Consider the following 18,626-nt stretch of genomic DNA (forward strand, 5'->3'; position numbering starts at 1 on the left):
GTGGCCAGTTAGTGGAAGTAGAAGGTGGGTGTTTCTAATAAAGTGGCCAGTTAGTGGAAGTAGAGGGGGTGTTTCTGATAAAGTGGCCAGTTAGTGAAACTAGAAGGTGGGTGTTTCTAATAAAGTGGCCAGTTAGTGAAACTAGAAGGTGGGTGCTTCTAATAAAGTGGCCAGTTAGTGGAAGTAGAAGGGGGGTGTTTCTGATAAAGTGGCCAGTCAGTGGAAGTAGAAGGGGGGTGTTTCTGATAAAGTGGCCAGTTAGTGGAAGTAGAAGGGGGGTGTTTCTGATAAAGTGGCCAGTTAGTGGAAGTAGAAGGGGGGTGTTTATGATAAAGTGGCCAGTTAGTGGAAGTAGAAGTTGGGTGTTTCTAATAAAGTGGCCAGTTAGTGGAAGTAGAAGTTGGGTGTTTCTAATAAAGTGGCCAGTTAGTGATAGTAGAAGAGGGGTGTTTCTAATAAAGTGGCCAGTTAGTGGAAGTAGAAGTGGGGGTGTTTATGATAAAGTGGCCAGTTAGTGAAGTAGAAGTTGGGGTGTTTCTAATAAAGTGGCCAGTTACTGAAACTAGAAGGTGGGTGTTTCTAATAAAGTGGCCAGTTAGTGGAAGTAGAAGGGGGGTGTTTATGATAAAGTGGCCAGTTAGTGGAAGTAGAAGGGGGGTGTTTATGATAAAGTGTCCAGTTAGTGGAAGTAGAAGGGGGGTGTTTCTGATAAAGTGGCCAGTTAGTGGACGTAGAAGGGGGGTGTTTCTAATAAAGTGGCCAGTTACTGAAACTAGAAGGTGGGTGTTTCTAATAAAGTGGCCAGTTAGTGGAAGTAGAAGGGGGGTGTTTCTGATAAAGTGGCCAGTCAGTGGAAGTAGAAGGGGGGTGTTTCTAATAAAGTGGCCAGTCAGTGGAAGTAGAAGGGGGTGTTTATGATAAAGTAGCCACTGAGTGGAACTAGAAGGTAGGTGTTTCTAATAAAGTGGCCACTGAGTGGACATAGATGGGGGGTGTTTATGATAAAGTGGCCAGTTAGTGGAAGTAGAAGGGGGTGTTTATGATAAAGTGGCCAGTTAGTGGAAGTAGAAGGTGGGTGTTTCTGATAAAGTGGCCAGTTAGTGGAAGTAGAAGGGGGGTGTTTCTGATAAAGTGGCCAGTTAGTGGAAGTAGAAGGGGGGTGTTTCTGATAAAGTGGCCAGTTAGTGGAAGTAGAGGGGGTGTTTCTAATAAAGTGGCCACTGAGTGGACATAGATGGGGGGTGTTTATGATAAAGTGGCCAGTTAGTGGAAGTAGAAGGGGGGTGTTTCTGATAAAGTGGCCAGTTAGTGGACGTAGAAGGGGGGTGTTTCTGATAAAGTGGCCAGTTAGTGAAACTAGAAGGTGGGTGTTTCTAATAAAGTGGCCAGTTAGTGGAAGTAGAAGGGGGGTGTTTCTGATAAAGTGGCCAGTTAGTGGACGTAGAAGGGGGTGTTTCTAATAAAGTGGCCAGTTAGTGGAACTAGAAGGTGGGTGTTTCTAATAAAGTGGCCAGTTAGTGGACGTAGAAGGGGGTGTTTATGATAAAGTGGCCAGTTAGTGGAAGTAGAAGGGGGGTGTTTCTGATAAAGTGGCCAGTTAGTGGAAGTAGAAGGGGGGTGTTTATGATAAAGTGGCCAGTTAGTGGAAGTAGAAGGGGGGTGTTTATGATAAAGTGGCCAGTTAGTGGAAGTAGAAGTTGGGTGTTTCAGATAAAGTGGCCAGTTACTGAAACTAGAAGGTGGGTGTTTCTAATAAAGTGGCCAGTTAGTGGAAGTAGAAGGGGGGTGTTTCTGATAAAGTGGCCAGTCAGTGGAAGTAGAAGGGGGGTGTTTATGATAAAGTAGCCACTGAGTGGAACTAGAAGGTAGGTGTTTCTAATAAAGTGGCCACTGAGTGGACATAGAAGGGGGGTGTTTATGATAAAGTGGCCAGTTAGTGGAAGTAGAAGGGGGTGTTTATGATAAAGTGTCCAGTTAGTGGAAGTAGAAGGGGGGTGTTTCTGATAAAATGGCCAGTTAGTGGAAGTAGAAGGGGGGTGTTTCTGATAAAGTGGCCAGTTAGTGGAAGTAGAAGGGGGGTGTTTATGATAAAGTGTCCAGTTAGTGGAAGTAGAAGGGGGGTGTTTCTAATAAAGTGGCCAGTTAAGGCAGGTGTTTCTGATGAAGTGGCCAGTTCGTGCAAGTAGAAGGGGGCGTTTCCAATTTAAATGTATCTGTACTGTAAATGTAAATGAATCTGCATATCAGTGGCATAAATTTAACAGCTCTGCATTGTTTTAGTGTGACATGGTGCAGAGTGATGATGACAGCGCTGTGTCTATAATTACTGCACAGTTGGGGAGCCACACTTTAACCTCGTATCTGTGTGATTTTGACTGTGCAGGCAGGTATATAACACACACACAGCTCACAGCACGCCGCTAATGCCACTCTGCATGAGACGAAGGGTGAAGGATAAACCAAAGTTCAGAGAGAGAGAGAGAGAGGGGCTTTTATTTTCTTTACTGGGTCGTGACATGCTGTGTCTGGAGCGTAAAAAATAAAACTATTTCTGAGCCTGCGTCGCCGTGACAACCTCCATTACAGCCTGTTCACTAGATTTGGTATGGAGATTCTTCTGCTACAACGGACTCACTTACAGAGAGAGAGAGAAAGAGAGAGAGAGAGAGAGAGAGTCACACTACAGGGTTTTTATGGCACATGGGTTAAAATTCAACCACACGACCATAAACCCTTAAAAATTACATTCTCTGTGCGTCATTCAAAAATATATATACAGCACGGTGGATAAGTCACATAATACAATCTGTCAGAGTGACTGTGTGGATCATATGAACATTATAGAGGCTTTTTAAATGAAACCGTAGAAGCCATATCGCCCCCTACACTTCCTGTAGTGTATTACAGTCTGTCAGAGTGACTGTGTGGATCATATGAACACATATATGAATAAGAAAGCTTTACAATCAAAATGAAACCAGTATCATAAACACAGTGGCCGACATGCAGCTCCCTCTGACCGATGACTCCTACATAAACACACGTTCCACAGAGCTGCACAGATCTTCCTCAGGACTTCTCTCAGAGTCCGCTGAGTGAAAGTCCTCCAGAACATTCAGTGATTTAGTCCAGGTTCTAACTGAGTGACCCTCAGAGGTCCTCCTGTCCACTGGATTTCTCTCAGTGTCTGAGGAGAGGGTTCTTCACCAGCGTCGGCAGAGAACCTCCTGCTGAAGTAAAATTCTCCATCGCCTTCAAAACGTACGTCAGGGGAGAGAGAGAGAGAGAGAGAGAGACAGACAGACAGACAGGAGGATCCTGCTAAGGTACATTCATCTCTTTTCTTCTCTGGGTTACAAAGAGATATCATTTATTAGCCTTGAGCTTCATAACCATGTTATTACAGCTTACACATGAGGGGTGAGTATAATCTGACTTCTACTTCTGCTTCCACTTTTACTTCCACATCTAGTTTAACTTCTACTTTTACTTCTTCTATGTCCACTTCAACTTCTGTTTACACCTCTACTTTAACTTTCACTTCAACTTCCATCTCGGCTTCCGCTCTACTTTTGCTTCTATTTCCACATCCACTTCAACTTCTTCTTCCACTTCCACTTTAGCTTCTATTTTTACGTCTAATTCCACTTAAACTTCTATTTCATTTTCCACTTCAACTTTTATTTCTACTTCTACATCCACTTCAAGTCTACTTCCACTTCCATCTCTGCTTCCACTCTACTTTTGCTTCTACTTCTTTGTCCACTTCAACTTCAGTTGACACTTCTATTTGTACTTCCATTTCAATGTCTGCATCTACTTCTTCTTTTACTTCTGTTTCCACTTTCACTTCAACTTCTTCTTCCACTTCCACTTTAGCTTCTATTTTTACCTCCAACTTTTATTTGTCCTTCTACATCCACTTCAAATTCTACTTCCACTTTTACTTTGACTGCTATTTCCACTTCAACTTCCATCTCTGGTTCCACTTCAACTTTGCCTTCTACTTCCACTTTAGCTTCTAATTTTACTTCTAAGTCCACTTAAACTTCGATTTCGACTTCCACTTTAACTTTTATTTCCACTTCTACTTCTGCTTCTACATCCACTTCAAGTTCTACTTCCATGCGTACTTTTACTGCCAGTCTGACTTCCATCTCTGCTTCCACTCTACTTTTGCTTCTATTCTACGTCCACTTCAACTTTTGTTTACACCTCTACTTCGACTTTCACTTCAATTTCTACTTCTACTTCGATTTAAACTTCTACTTCTACTTCTTCCTTTACTTCTATTTCCCCTTCCACTTCTCCTTATACTTTCACTTTAGCTTCTATTTTTACTTCTAATTCCACTTAAACGTCTATTTCTACTTCCCTTTCAACTTTTATTTCTACTTCTGTTCCTTCTTCTACATCCACTTCAACTTCCATCTCTGCTTCCACTCTACCTTTGCTTCTATTTCTATATCCACTTCAGGTTCTACCTCTGCTTGTTCTACTTTTGCTTCTTCTTCTACTTCAACTTCCATTTACACCTCTACTTCAACTTCCACTTCTAGTTTTGCTTCTATTTCCACTTCAATGTCTACTTCCACATCTACTTCTATTTTGGCCTCTGTTTAGTGGAGTGACCTCCACTCTACTGCTTCCTATCAATTTCTACTTCTACATCAACTTCCATGTTTACTTCTATTTCTAAATGTGAACCTGTTCTACATAACTATGGCAACAATTTTTTGCCATGTTTTTCTTTTAAATCTACATGAAGCTCAATTTTAAACAGGACAATTTCTCCACTTTGTTACTTTGTGAACTACGAGAATTAAACAGATTACAGAGGACGTGTTTCAAACAGTTAAAATCTGAGGGAGCTAAAAGGATTCATTTCTAAACGAGTGTACAGTATCTCTCTCTCTCTCTCACTCTCTCTCTCTGTCGCTCTCTCTCTCTATCTCTCTCTCTCTCTCTCAATCTCTGTATGTAGCAGATGGTGAGTGTGTGAGTACATTACCATGATGGTGGTGACGATGACGGTTCGGTTCTCCATGGCTGATCCGTTTCCTCCTCCCAGCTCGTTCTGCACCAGCACCAGTTTATCAATATCGTTCCAGTAACCGATCTACATACAGTGAGAGGAGGATCAGAGAGTGAGAATGTCAGGACTCTAGTAAACATATTTTCACACTATAGAGCCAAAAGTATTTGGATCCCCCTCATAATTATTGGGTTCAGGTGTTTCAGGTACACTTGTTGCAAACAGGTGTATAAAATAAAGCACATAGTCATGCAGTCAAGTGTCGACTGGAGTGGCGTAAAGCGCCGCCACTGGACTCTGGAAACATGTTCTCTGGAGTGATGAATCAGCCTCTCTATCTGTCAGTCAGTGAAGGGTGATGTTCATCCTGTTAATCCTCACAAAGACATTTTACACAATTATATGTTTCCAGGTTTGTGTCAGCAGTTTGGGGGACAGCCTTTCCTGTTCCAGCATGACTGAGTCCCTGTGCACAAAGCAGCTCCATAAAGACATGGAGTGACCAGTTTGGTGTGGAGGAACTCCAGTGGCCTGCACAGAGTCCTGACCTCAACCCCACTGAACACCTTTGGGATGAACTAGAATGGAGATTGTGAGCCAGGCCCTCTCGTCCAAACATCAGGTGTCCACATACTTTTAGTCATATAGTGTATATCATATATATACTAACCTTTTGAGGTCCATTACTCCTCAGTTCAAACACGTCCATGGTGTAGTTCACTCTGCGTCCATAATGGTCAAACTGAATATTCCCTGTCAGACCCTGGATACGCACCTACACACACACACACACACACACACACCCCATCAGTAGCACAGAAGTCCATCAGATCTCTTTTACTGATGTGGATGGCTATTAGCATCCAGTCTGTGGTTTAACCCTCTGGGGTCCACAAACTCATCTGCGCATCAAATGTGTCTGTTAAGATGTGTCATGTATGGTTTACCTGTTTTAAAGTGTGTTTTGTACAGCCCACCTGTTCAGGTGTGTCATGTATGGTTTACCTGTTTTAAGGTGTGTTTTGTACAGCCCACCTGTTAAGATGTGTCATGTATGGTTTACCTGTTTTAAGGTGTGTTTTGTACAGCCCACCTGTTCAGGTGTGTCATGTATGGTTTACCTGTTTTAAGGTGTGTTTTGTACAGCCCACCTGTTCAGGTGTGTCATGTATGGTTTACCTGTTTTAAGGTGTGTTTTGTACAGCCCACCTGTTCAGGTGTGTCATGTATGGTTTACCTGTTTTAAGGTGCGTTTTGTATCGCTCACCTGTTAAGATGAGTCATGTATGGTTTACCTGTTTTAAGGTGCGCTCCATGTCAATGCCCTGATTCCATGGGGCCGCAGGGATTGGCCAGACAGTCTCCAGCGTTCCCTCTGCGAGAGATGTCGATTTTCTGGCGTCGAAGGTTGCGGAAAGCCTCGGCCATCACCAGCACGGCATCGTACGTCAGGGAGGAAGTGTACTGAGGAAGACATCACATCACTTCCTGTTACTTTCCTTCACCATGACTCATCCCTGGAGGACTTCATTACCCATGATTAATTGTTGCATAATGAGAGAGTCTTTAAATAAACAGTTGTAATGATCCAGAAAACTGGCTTTAGGGTAAAACAAAAAAAATCAGTTTATAAATCATATTCACAACAGCTAGAATCTGCTGTGTCTGATCCACTCGCACCAGCGCAACACACACTAACACACCACCACGTCACTGTTACTGCAATGCTGAGAATGATCCACCACCCAAATAGTACCTGCTCTGTGAGGGTCCTGTGGGGGTTCTGACCATTGAAGAACATGGTAACAAAGTATGCAGAGAAACAGATGGACTACAGTCTGTAACTGTAGAACTACAGAGTGAAACGATACGGTCAGTGGAGCTGATAAAGTGGACAGTGAGTGTAGAAACAAGGAGGTGGACTTAATGAAGAGATCAACGTTACTCATGACTGTTTGAACTGTGTTCTGCTCTAATACAGGGAACTGTGCTGTAGTGTGAGTATCACGGTTATGATGTCAGAAGGAGAAACACTCTTAGAGCTGCTACTGTTTTCATTATAGTTATCACATGATATTGATCATTTGGATAACACTGTAGAGCCATCAATATCCATAAAGAGAACACGGGATTGAGCCAAACTGGATAAAAAGACAGGGGAGAGAGAGAGAGAGAGAGAGAGAGAGAGAGAGCAGTATTACGCTGGGTAGAGTTGGGGTGTGTAATATATGCGGAGTGCAGGATAGACGATCAATATGAATGACTAAAGAGCTCCATGTCATCAATACTGCAACCAGCGGAGGACAGAGGAAAGACGATCAGAGAGAGAGAGAGAGAGCGAGAGAACAGAGAGGAGAGAGAGAGAGACACTAACAGTTTTTTCCTGGCCACTTTATTAGAAACATCTATCTTCTGCTTCTACTAACTGGTCACTTTATTGGGAACACCCACCTTCTGCTTCCACAAACTGGACACTTTATTAGAAACGCCCACCTTCTACTTCCGATAACTGGCCACTTTATTAGAAACGCCCACCTTCTACTTCCAATAACTGGCCACTTTATCAGAAACACCTAACAGGATTGGCCTAAACAAAATTCTAGGATTTGAAAGTTCTCCTGAGCTGGAATGCTATTGGCCGGGACTGGATGCCCCACCCTACCTTGGGCGGGGTTTCTGAGCCAGGATACTCCCTCTGGTCCAGTTTGTTCCAGCGCTGCATGAGTTTGATGACCATCGGTTTACTGAAGTCCACCAGCTGAAAACCCGTAACATTCGCTCCACCATGCATGAACCTCTCCAGAGAGATATCCTTAAAACCCTGAGAGATAGAGAGAGAGAGAGAGAGAGAGACAGAGAAAGACAGAGACAGAGAGAGAGAGAGAGAGAGAGAGAGAGAGAGAGAGAGAGACATAGACAGAGAGAGACAGAGAGAGAGAGAGAGAGAGAGAGAGAGAGACATAGGCAGAGACAGAGACGAGACAGAGAGAGAGAGAGAGAGAGAGAGAGAGAGACATAGGCAGAGACAGAGACAGAGAGAGAGAGAGAGAGAGATTAGATCAGTGAGTTGGTCACAGACATCAATAACAAACAATCAGAAGTAATTTGTCTCTGTGTCACTCAGAAAAAAACCCAACAGGAAAGATGAACAACAAAGAAGGATAGGAAACACAGAAAGAAAAAGTGGAGAAAGAGGGAAAGAAAAAGAACTAAAAAAGAAAGAAAGAATGGGAAAAATATAGAAAGAAAGAAAGAAAGAAGGAAAGAAAGAAAGAAAGGAAGTAGGAGAAAGGAAGGAAACTGGAAGAAAAAAGATAAAAAGGTGAAAGGAAGGAGAAAGATTGAAAAAAGAAATGAAGAAGAAAGAAAAAAGAAGACAAAGAAAGAATAAAAGAAAGAGAAAATGAAGGATGTAGGTAACACTGTTAAAATCTCTCTCTCTGTGACTCTGCAGTGTCTCTCTCTCCCTCTCTGAGCTGTGATGCAGGCAGACACTCACCAGGTTGGCAATGATGTAATGATATCCCTTCACATGCTTCCCCACACTGACCGCCTGCAGCAGAGAGAGAGAGTGTGTAAAGAAAGAGGGAGAGAGAGGAAAGCAGAGTGAGCCAGCAGGGCTGAGGAAGATCTTTTATTGAACACAGCAGCAGCAGGAGAACCGCCGAGAGAGCAGGCAGCTCACCTCTCACCACACACCATCACCTGAAGGGAAACAGTAAAACCACACAAACTACACAAAAACTCAAAGAACCCTTTGCATGATTTGAAATGGTTGTTCAGATTGATTGAGAATGTGCTGGATCAGATGACAAGGGTCACTGGCTGAGAGACTTTACATCACTACGGGGATTTTGACCGGGTCACTGGCTGAGAGACTTTACATCACTACGGGGATTTTGACCAGGTCACTGGCTGAGAGACTTTACATCACTTGGGGGATTTTGACCGGGTCACTGGCTGAGAGACTTTACATCACTAGGGGAATTTTGACCGGGTCACTGGCTGAGAGACTTTACATCACTAGGGGAATTTTGACCGGGTCACTGGCTGAGAGACTTTACATCACTAGGGGAATTTTGACTGGGTCACTGGCTGAGAGACTTTACATCACTAGGGGAATTTTGACTGGGTCACTGGCTGAGAGACTTTACATCACTAGGGGGATTTTGACCGGGTCACTGGCTGAGAGACTTTACATCACTAGGGGGATTTTGACCGGGTCACTGGCTGAGAGACTTTACATCACTAGGGGGAGTTTGACCAGGGCGCTGGCTGAGAGACTTTACATCACTAGGGGGATTATGAATGGGCCATTGGCTGAAAAACTTTACATCACTAGGGGGATTTTGATTGGGCCACTGGCTGAGAGACTTTACATCACTAGGGGAATTTTGACCGGGTCACTAGCTGAGAGACTTTACATCACTAGGGGAATTTTGACCGGGTCACTGGCTGAGAGACTTTACACCACTAGGGGGATTTTGACCGGGTCACTGGCTGAGAGACTTTACATCACTAGGGGGAGTTTGACTGGGCCACTTGCTGAGAGACTTTACATCACTAGGGGGATTTTGACCAGGGCGCTGGTTGAGAGACTTTACATCACTAGGGGGATTTATGAATGGGCCATTGGCTGAAAAACTTTACATCACTAGGGGGATTTTGACTGGGCCACTGGCTGAGAGACTTTACATCACTAGGGGGTTTTGACCAGTGAGCCAGACCAGTCTTTACACATACAAGGAATTTGGTTTTGGTTACGGGAGCTCACAGTGCACAGTATCAGACAAACATTTACATGTAGTAAATAAAATAAAACAAAATAAAATATGTACTCCTATCATCACTCACTCATGCACACACATATACACACAGAGTCATAGTTATACCTGTAAACCTTAAGAGGTGTAAAGTCTCTCAGCCAATGGCCCCGTCAAACTCCTCTTAGTGGTGTAAAGTCTTTTGACCTATTGCCAGGTCAAACCTACTAAAGTGGTGTAAAGCCTTTTGACCTGTTGCCCAGTCAAACTCTTCCCAAAGATTTAAAGACTCTCAGCCAGTGGCCCAGTCAAACTCCTCTTAGTGGTGTAAAGCCCTTTAACCTATTGCCAGGTCAAACCTCCCCTAGTGGTGTAAAGTCTCTCAGCCAGTGGCCCAGTCAATAACCCTCTAGTGGTGTAAAGACTCTCAGCCAGTGGCCCAGTCAATAACCCTCTAGTGGTGTAAAGACTCTCAGCCAGTGGCCCAGTCAATAACCCTCTAGTGGTGTAAAGACTCTCAGCCAGTGGCCCAGTCAAGAACCTCCTAGTGGTGTAAAGTCTCTCAGCCAGTGGCCCAGTCAAGAACCTTCTAGTGATATAAAGTTTCTTGGCCAGTGACCCAGTCAAGAACCTTCCAGTGGTGTAAAGTCTCGCAGCCAGTGACCCAGTCAAGCTTCCCCTAGTGGGGTGAAGTCTCTTGATTCATGGCCCAGCCGAACTCCCCCATTAATGTAAAGTGTCTCAGCCAGCAGTCCTGCCAAACCCCTCCTAGTGCTACAAAGCCTTGTGAACAATGTTCCAGCCAAACTCCTCCCAGTGGTGAAAAGTTGATGTAAGCCCAGCCAAACTCTACTGCCTCAGGGCAAGGTCTATCAGCCAAACTCCCCCAGTTGTGTAAAGTCTCCCAGCCAGCAGCCAAAAAACAAACTACACCACGGTGGTGCTAAGCCTCTCAGGCTGTGGCCCAGTCAGCCTCCCCCTGGCAGTGTAAAGTCTCTCGGCCTGAAATATAGTGGTAATCTGAAAAAGCTGTTTTTCTGGGGGGGACTATTTTTGTCTCACGTCCTGCATGTATCTCTCCACCATGAATGGATTTTAAGGCCGAAATCTCAAACATAAAACAGTGTCTCAGTCATCAGGCAGTGAATTCATAACCGTTTCATGTAGTAACTTTCTGTGAGGGAGCTTTTAGAGGTGGACGTCTGGTTCCTATCACCACCACTGTGAACAGTTCTGACTCTGTAAGTTTATCTAGAATGGAGCGTTTCACACCAAACCACTCTGAACCACTCTGTTCACAGCTTGTTTGATTATAAGGGAATGTTGGAAAAACCTTTAAGCTCTATGAATGATCTTTCATGCTTCACACGCTTTTATCCTTTTTAAAAGCGATTTCAGTGAATTCCACTGAAACGAATGTAATTTTCTGGGTAAAAGCTGGCGTGACTGAGCCTCTGTACACCCACCAGCAGTGAAGAGCAGGAGTGATTTATAAAGGGGTGAGTGGGTGTGTTTAAGCTCTGATTAATTAGTCTGCTATCACAGCTAATGAACAAATACAGATAGAGAGAGAGAGAGAGAGAGAGAGAGAGAGGACAGACAGAGGAACACCCAGACAGCGCTGAGGCTCTACAGCTGTCTGATCACTGTCTGATCTCTCTGGAGTTCCTCTTCCAGACCTGAACTCTTTCTCCTTTTAACACCTTCACCCCTCATTCTCTCCTTCCTCCATTCCCCCACACATGCTCCTCTCCTCTCCTCTCCTCTCCTGTTCACTCCTTTCATCTCTCCTCTCACCTCCTCTCCTCTCCCCTCCTTTCTTATCTCCCTCCTGTCCTCTCTTTTCCCCTCACACCCTCCTCTCCTCACTCTCTCCTCCTTTCTTATCTCGCTCCTTTCCTCCTCTCCTGTTCTCCTTTCTTGTCTCTCTCCTCCTCTCTCCTCCCTTCTCTTCTCTCATATCCTCTCTTCTGTCTTTGTTTCTTATCTCACTCCTCTTATCTCCTCCTCTCTCTTCTCCTCTCTTCGCTCCTCTCCTCTCCCATTCTCTCCTCTGTTCTCTCCTCTCCTCTGCCTTCCTTTCTTATCTCTCCTCTCCTCTCTCCTCTTCCATTCTCTCCTCTCTCCTTGCCTCCTTTCTTATCTCTTTCCTCTTCTTTCTCCTCTCCTCTCCTCACACCCTCCTCTCCTCTCTTGTCTCTCTCCTATCCTCTCTTATCTCTCTCCTCTCCTCTCCTCATCCATTCTCTCTTCTGTCCTTGCCTTCTTTCTGATCTCTTTCCTCTTCTTTCTCCTCTCCCCTCCTCTCCTCTCCTCTCCTCTCCTCTCTTCCTTTCTTTCTCTCTCCTCTCTTCTCTCCCATCCTCTCTCCTCCTCTCTCCTCCTCTGTTCCTCCACAGCTGGCCCGGTGGTCTTTCTTCACTCTGGCAGAGTGATCAGTGCCTGTGGAGAAGAGCAGTCTGTTTGTCTTCTACCTGCTCACCTCCTGCTGCTTAACTGATGGAGCGCTGTGTGTGTGTGTGTGTGTGTGTGTGTGTGTGTGTGTGTGTGTGAGTGTGTGTGTGAGTGTGTTTGACAGTCTGATAGATAGAACCCTGCAAGCCTCACCGGAGGAGCAGCAGGCCAGAAGCAGGTAGACACAACACATTACAATCACATACTACAACAGAGAGAGAGAGAGAGAGAGAGAGAGAGAGAGAGAGAGAGAAACAGAGAGTGCAAAAAAGAGAAGTGGAGAAAAAGAGAGAGAGAGAGGGTGAGAGGGAGAGAGAGAGTGAGAGAGCTCCAGTCTGAGCTGAGCTGTTATATGGAGAATTGTGGAGCTGTAATCTCTGTGTTTGTTCTGTTTGAATGTTTATTTCAAAGACTGACTGGTGTTATTTTGTATTACACGTCTACTGTAGCCCAAACACCTTTATCCTCTCTCTCTCTCTCTCTCTCTCTCTCTCTCTCTCTCTCACACACACACACACACACACACACTCTCTCTTACTCTTACTCTATCTTTTTCTCTCTCTTTCTGTATTTCCACTTGGCAGACTGAGCAGTGCTTGTGCTGAAACAATTGGAGGAGAATTGGTGTGAGATTGTGCAGGATGAGCAGACAGACCGAAAGACAGACAGACGGAGGTGAAAAAACCCTTTAAAATTAGTGTTTTTTCTGCACCACTTAGAGCAGCTTTAGAGTCATCTCATTCACATGAATTTAAAATGAGTCACTCACTACAAGATCAAAACACCATCATTCTTTCACAAATCGTATAATTCTGGATCAGGCACCATCCTTCCCTACCAAATGCCATCATTCTACAGCAAACACCATCATTCTACAACAAACACCATCATTCTACAACAAACACCATCATTCTACAACACCACTATTCTCCAATAAACACCATCATTTTCCAACAAATACCATCATTCTCCACCAAACACCATTATTCTCCAAAAAACATCATTCTCCACCAAACATCATCATTCTCCAATAAACACCATCACTCTACAAAAACACCATCTTTCTCCAACAAACACCATCATTGTCCAACAAACACCATCAGTCTCCAACAAACACCACCATTCTCCAATAAATACCATCATTCTCCACCAAACACCACCATTCTCCAAAAACATCATCACTCTCCAAAAACACCATCATTCTCCAATAAACACCATCATTCTCCAATAAATACCATCATTCTCCACCAACTACCAACATTCTCCATCAAACATCATCATTCTCCATCAAACACCATCATTCTACAACAAACATCATTCTCAAACAAACACCATCATTCTCCAATAAACACCATCATTCTCCAACAAACACCATCATTCTCCAACAAACACCATCATTCTCCAACAAATACCACCATTCTCCAACAAACATCATCATTTTCCTCCAAACACCATTATTCTCCAAAAAAACATCATTCTCCAGTAAACACCATCATTCTCCACCAACTACCAACATTCTCCAACAAACATCATCATTCTCCAATAAACACCTTTCGTCTACATTTAACATCATCATTCCCCACAAAAAACATTCACCAACAAACACCGTCATTCTCTAGTAAAGACCATCATTCTTCAACACCACCATTCTCCTCCAAATACCACCATTCTCCAAATATTGTCCAATAAACACTATCATTCTTCCACTATTCTTCAACAAACACTTTCTTCTTCTTAAACATCATCATTCTAAAAAACATCAAACACCGTCATTCCGAAAACCGCCAAACACCACCCTTCTCTAACAAACACCATCATTCTCCTATAAACACCATCATTCTCCAACAAACACCATCATTCTCCTATAAACACCATCATTCTCCAACAAACACCATCATTCTCGAAAACACTAAACAATCTCAAAAACACTAAACAATCCCAAAAAACAGCAACATTCAACACCAAATCCAACAATTTTACCTGACCACGCCCCCCCCTCCCCCCTCACTGGAAAACCTCAGGATTTGGAGCCACCTTCTTCATTCTGAGGCACTTTCACATGTTCTGGATACCTCTGAAATGTTCTCACCTGTTCTAGAATAGTCTGGAGACGTTCTGGCTCCAGGTCGATGACAAACTTTTTCTCCTGCCGCCGGTCGAGGTCCTCTAGGAGGCGCCGGTAGCCAGCGTCATTAAAGTTCTCCACGCAGATGGCGCTGACCTGCCAGCCGTTCTGGCCCGCCTTCTCCATAATGGCCTGCAGGATGGCATATCCTATACAAGCGTGCACAGACACAGACACACAGGGTGGGAAGTTTGGGTTAGGCACACAAACCTGGCTGTGGTTACACGGACAGCTTCCTACACAATACATCATATTTTGGACTGTTGCCTAGTTACCTGCTCCAGTCGCCCCCGGCATCCTGTCAGCCATCACTGTGGACATACCGAGGCTGAGCATGTGTGCTACAGAGGCCAAGAGCAACAGATGGCCTCTAAACTGCCTCTTAGTTTCACTGCTGGAGCAATCTGTCCATCAGTGTGTGTATGTGTGTGTGTGTGTGTGTGTGTGTGTGTGTGTGTGTGCATAATCTAATATTCGGTGAGTGCGTGGAGTGTGTTGTCCTTCCCAAACTGACATACGGAACATCAGTGTTGTACCTGCCAGTGATTAATTTCCTGCAGTGCTTTTCCAAAGAGGCACAGACAGTAAGATATGCAAGTGTGTGTATATTTATACAACAGTTAGTTCCAATGACACGACCTGATTGGTTGAGAAGTGTTCCTTTCACTATAAAGCTGCTTTTCCACCAGAAGGTACCACCTTGACTCAACTTGCCTTTTTTGGTTTCCTATTAGGCAAATCTGGTACCTGGTACCCGGCACTTCTTTGGGTATCACCTCCATGGAGGTTCAGAGCAAGCTGAGCCGACACCAAAAAGTGGTGTAAAAATGCTGCAGACTACTACAATTAGTCAGAGAGAATTACGGAACACGTATGCTAACATTAGCTACCAGGTTAGCGTAGCCTTTCACATCACCTTTGAGCAACCAGCATCATCTCGTCATCTGAACTCTGATGTAGTTTGTCCCAAACTTTCCTGTTTTTCATCTCGCTGCCATCAGCCTCTTCTGAATGTAATATGTCGACGACCAGCTACATTGAGGGGGCGCTATATCTGCAGTGGAAAATGAAGTAGCTGGTACCAAAAGCCAGTAGAGTCGAATTGAGCCCAGCCATGCCATGTAGTAGAACAGTGGCTTAACTGTGTAATTCAGCACCAGCACCAGTTGATACCTAACAACTTGTTTTTTGCTGCATCTAAAGTTATTAAGTTACTACAAATGTCAATTCCAAAAAAACAGGACAGTATGTGAAATGCTAATAAAGACAGACCTACATGATATTTGATGGTTTAGCTGTGTTGTTTTTCAAATTTGATACCTGCAACAGGTTCCAAAAAGTTGTGAGAAAATGTTTTAACCTCTCCTTTTGAATCTCTGAAAAAGACATCTGGAAGGTAGCATATGTTGCTCTAAAATGTCTAGATATTGTGATAGGTGTAGAAGACAATGTGGGAGAGACCGTGCATGTGAATAGGCAGCAAAGGGAAACCACTGTTTCAGATTGTTTATGGAAATAATAGACATTATATTCTCTGGGCCAAAGAAGAAGAAGAAGAAGAAGAGGACCATCCAGACTGTTACCAACATAAAGTTCAAAATCCAGCATCTGTTATGGAGTGGGTGGGGGGGTAGTGGGTAACCTGCACATCTGTGAAAGCACTAGTAACACAAAGATATTGTGGCCTCTGCCACAGTCTGCACTGCTGTGGGAGCTTGGGAGGCATGGCTATGTGCAGGGGCTCTCGGGAGGTGCTACGAATGCTCTTTTATTAAACAGGCAGCAAGGGGAAACCAACACTCAGTGCTACTGAACACAGTAGAATAGCAGGCAGGTCACTTCTAGTAATACGATTTCAATCTTTAGCTCCAGAATGATCGGCAAAAAAGAGAAGAGACATGCATGCAATCATGTGTGCAGTGGAACACTGCTTGCTGAACACAGGTAAGTCTTTGTAGTGTTTATCATGTCCTGACCCAGACATCAGGGCACTCTCAAGTCAGCTGCAGGTTTGTAATGAAATATTTCTGCAGATCTTGCTGTAGAATATAGTAACATCTGTAATATGCGCAGTGGAATGCAAAGTGGCTCCCGGAAGGCGCCACGCTCCTGGCCAAAAACGGACTCTTGTTATTGTAGTTTCTACTAGTGAAGTAGTTGTTTTTTGCTAAATTGTGTCCATGGAGGATGGGCTTTGTGTGTGTTTGTTCCCCCTCCATGTGTGTCATTTCCTCCCCTCGTTACACCCTTCCCGGTTTCGTGCTGGGTTAGCACTGGGCTGGGCAGTTTTCCCTTGCTGCTGTTTAGAATAAAAGAGCACACACATATACATGCTATGTTGTTTGTGTCTTCTTCTGTGCCGACGCTACTGTATATTGATATCTGTGTTTCCTAACCTCATGTCCATCCCCAGTTGAGACATGAGACGTCTCTTGTGGTTGCTTTTTTGTAGCCAAAACTCATTTTACCTCATCTAGAGTGCACGATTTACAAATTAGGAAGAAATTCTGTCAAAGACTGACGTGTAAGATGGTCCCCATTTTTGAAACTGTAAAGATTTTAGGATGTTAGGACTTTAAAAGTCATGTAGTGTACACTCGGCTTAACACACACACACACATATGAAAGTGTCAGTCTGACATCATAAGACCCCCAGATGTCCCTTTAGCAAACACAGACCGGAGACAGAAACCCACGAACTCTTCAGTCTGTGTGTTTACAGAAAGCATTGATCCTGTTTCTCTCTCTTTCTCTGTCTGAGATCAGGGTGTTTTTGTCTTTAGTCCAGGCACACTTGAGCTGGAGGGTTTATTTTGCAGCGTCACTGAAGGTTTGGAATCACATCAACTTTCCAAACAAACTTTTCTGTCGTAAGCCAAAGCCTACCAGCCCGAGGTTTTGAGATTTGGGTTATTTATCCAGGAGGACTGCAGCACTGCTAATGGACATACCAACAACAATGAAGATTGAAGTATCACATGTACAACAAAATATATTGGGCATTTTATTAGAAACACCTACTACTACAGAAGTGGACGGTTATAGCCTGTAGCCCATATGTTGCTGCTCAGCCCCCTCTACCCCATTAATGATTAAAGAGACCACCATAGGACCACCACTGACCAGATTATTTGGGTGGTCATCTTCTAGAGAGAGCGAGAGTAACCCTAACATTGGCAACAGATAGGGCAAAATATAGCAAGCTCAACAGTAGACCTGACCTGGCCAAAACCTTTGATTCTGAGAATCACTAAATCTTAACAAATAGACTGGGAGACATGGGGTCACAGGGTTTACAAACTATCTTTCTCTAAGGTCGCAGTATGTACAGTTAGAAAATATACTTTCTCCCTCCCATATGGTTACTAAAGGTGTCCTGAAAGGGTCAATATTGGGGCCTACATTTTTTTCCTACTTGAAATAATAATATTACTTTTGCTGCTGCTGATGCCTTCAGTCATTTACATGCTTATGTTACTATCCTATACTATCCTTTCCCCCTGAATCTGTGCTATGAATGCTCCAGCATAGCTTCCCCCACGTTCAAAATGCTTTTGCCAACAGAAACTAAATAAAAGTAGCCCAACTACCAGCCCCTGTGGTACTTTATATAAAACTCAGCTTTTATACATACAGTGTATGTCCTCAAGCTAAAAACAATGGACAGAACAAGAAAGAAATTAATAACTGTGTTTTAACAGTGTAAGTCTTGGCGTTTCTACAATGGAGTCCTGCAGTGATGAGGTTATGTGGGTCTAGATTTGAATTGTGAGGTCATGGCGAGGTCACTGCAGCTGCAGCCCCTCATCTAGATTAAAGTGTTCCTCTAATACACCAAAGGAAAAAGGAATAAAAAACTAAGGCAAGAAGGGGAAAAACGACAGCTCTATTGACCGACAAATCAATAAAAACAAAAGCAAAGGCATCTCTGGAGGCTGGAGCTACACAGATGGAGTAGAGGTCAAGTTTAAATGCTAACACTTTCAGAGCTAATATGAACAACACCTGCTAAAAACTGGAGAGAGGAGGGGTGTGGAGAGGAAGTAAAAAGGAGAGGAGAAAAGTGGAGAAGAAAGGGACAGAACAGATCTATTAGCTTCTGTTCTTCCACTCAGAGTGAGGGATCACGGATGAGTGGATGATTGGTGGTGAACCAGTGCTGCTCTGGGTTACGACTCATACTCCACTGAACACACATCCTGCAACCATAGGATATAATGGGGCAACATCGAGCTAGAGTGGGCTACAA

At 43.9% G+C, this 18,626-nt stretch overlaps 1 protein-coding gene across 1 annotated transcript in view; it reads right to left on the bottom strand.

The window, feature by feature from the left end:
* The window catches only part of LOC118801782 (glutamate receptor 4-like), a 69,520-nt gene that overhangs the window by 8,783 nt on the left and 42,111 nt on the right, over positions 1 to 18,626 (bottom strand). The window contains 7 exon segments of the mRNA XM_036562149.1: positions 5,012 to 5,119; positions 5,706 to 5,810; positions 6,331 to 6,381; positions 6,383 to 6,499; positions 7,698 to 7,856; positions 8,535 to 8,588; positions 14,342 to 14,526. Of these exon segments, the coding sequence (XP_036418042.1) occupies positions 5,012 to 5,119; positions 5,706 to 5,810; positions 6,331 to 6,381; positions 6,383 to 6,499; positions 7,698 to 7,856; positions 8,535 to 8,588; positions 14,342 to 14,526 (779 nt within the window).

Source organism: Colossoma macropomum, unplaced genomic scaffold (assembly GCF_904425465.1).
Source record: "Colossoma macropomum unplaced genomic scaffold, Colossoma_macropomum, whole genome shotgun sequence".
NCBI lineage: Eukaryota > Metazoa > Chordata > Actinopteri > Characiformes > Serrasalmidae > Colossoma > Colossoma macropomum.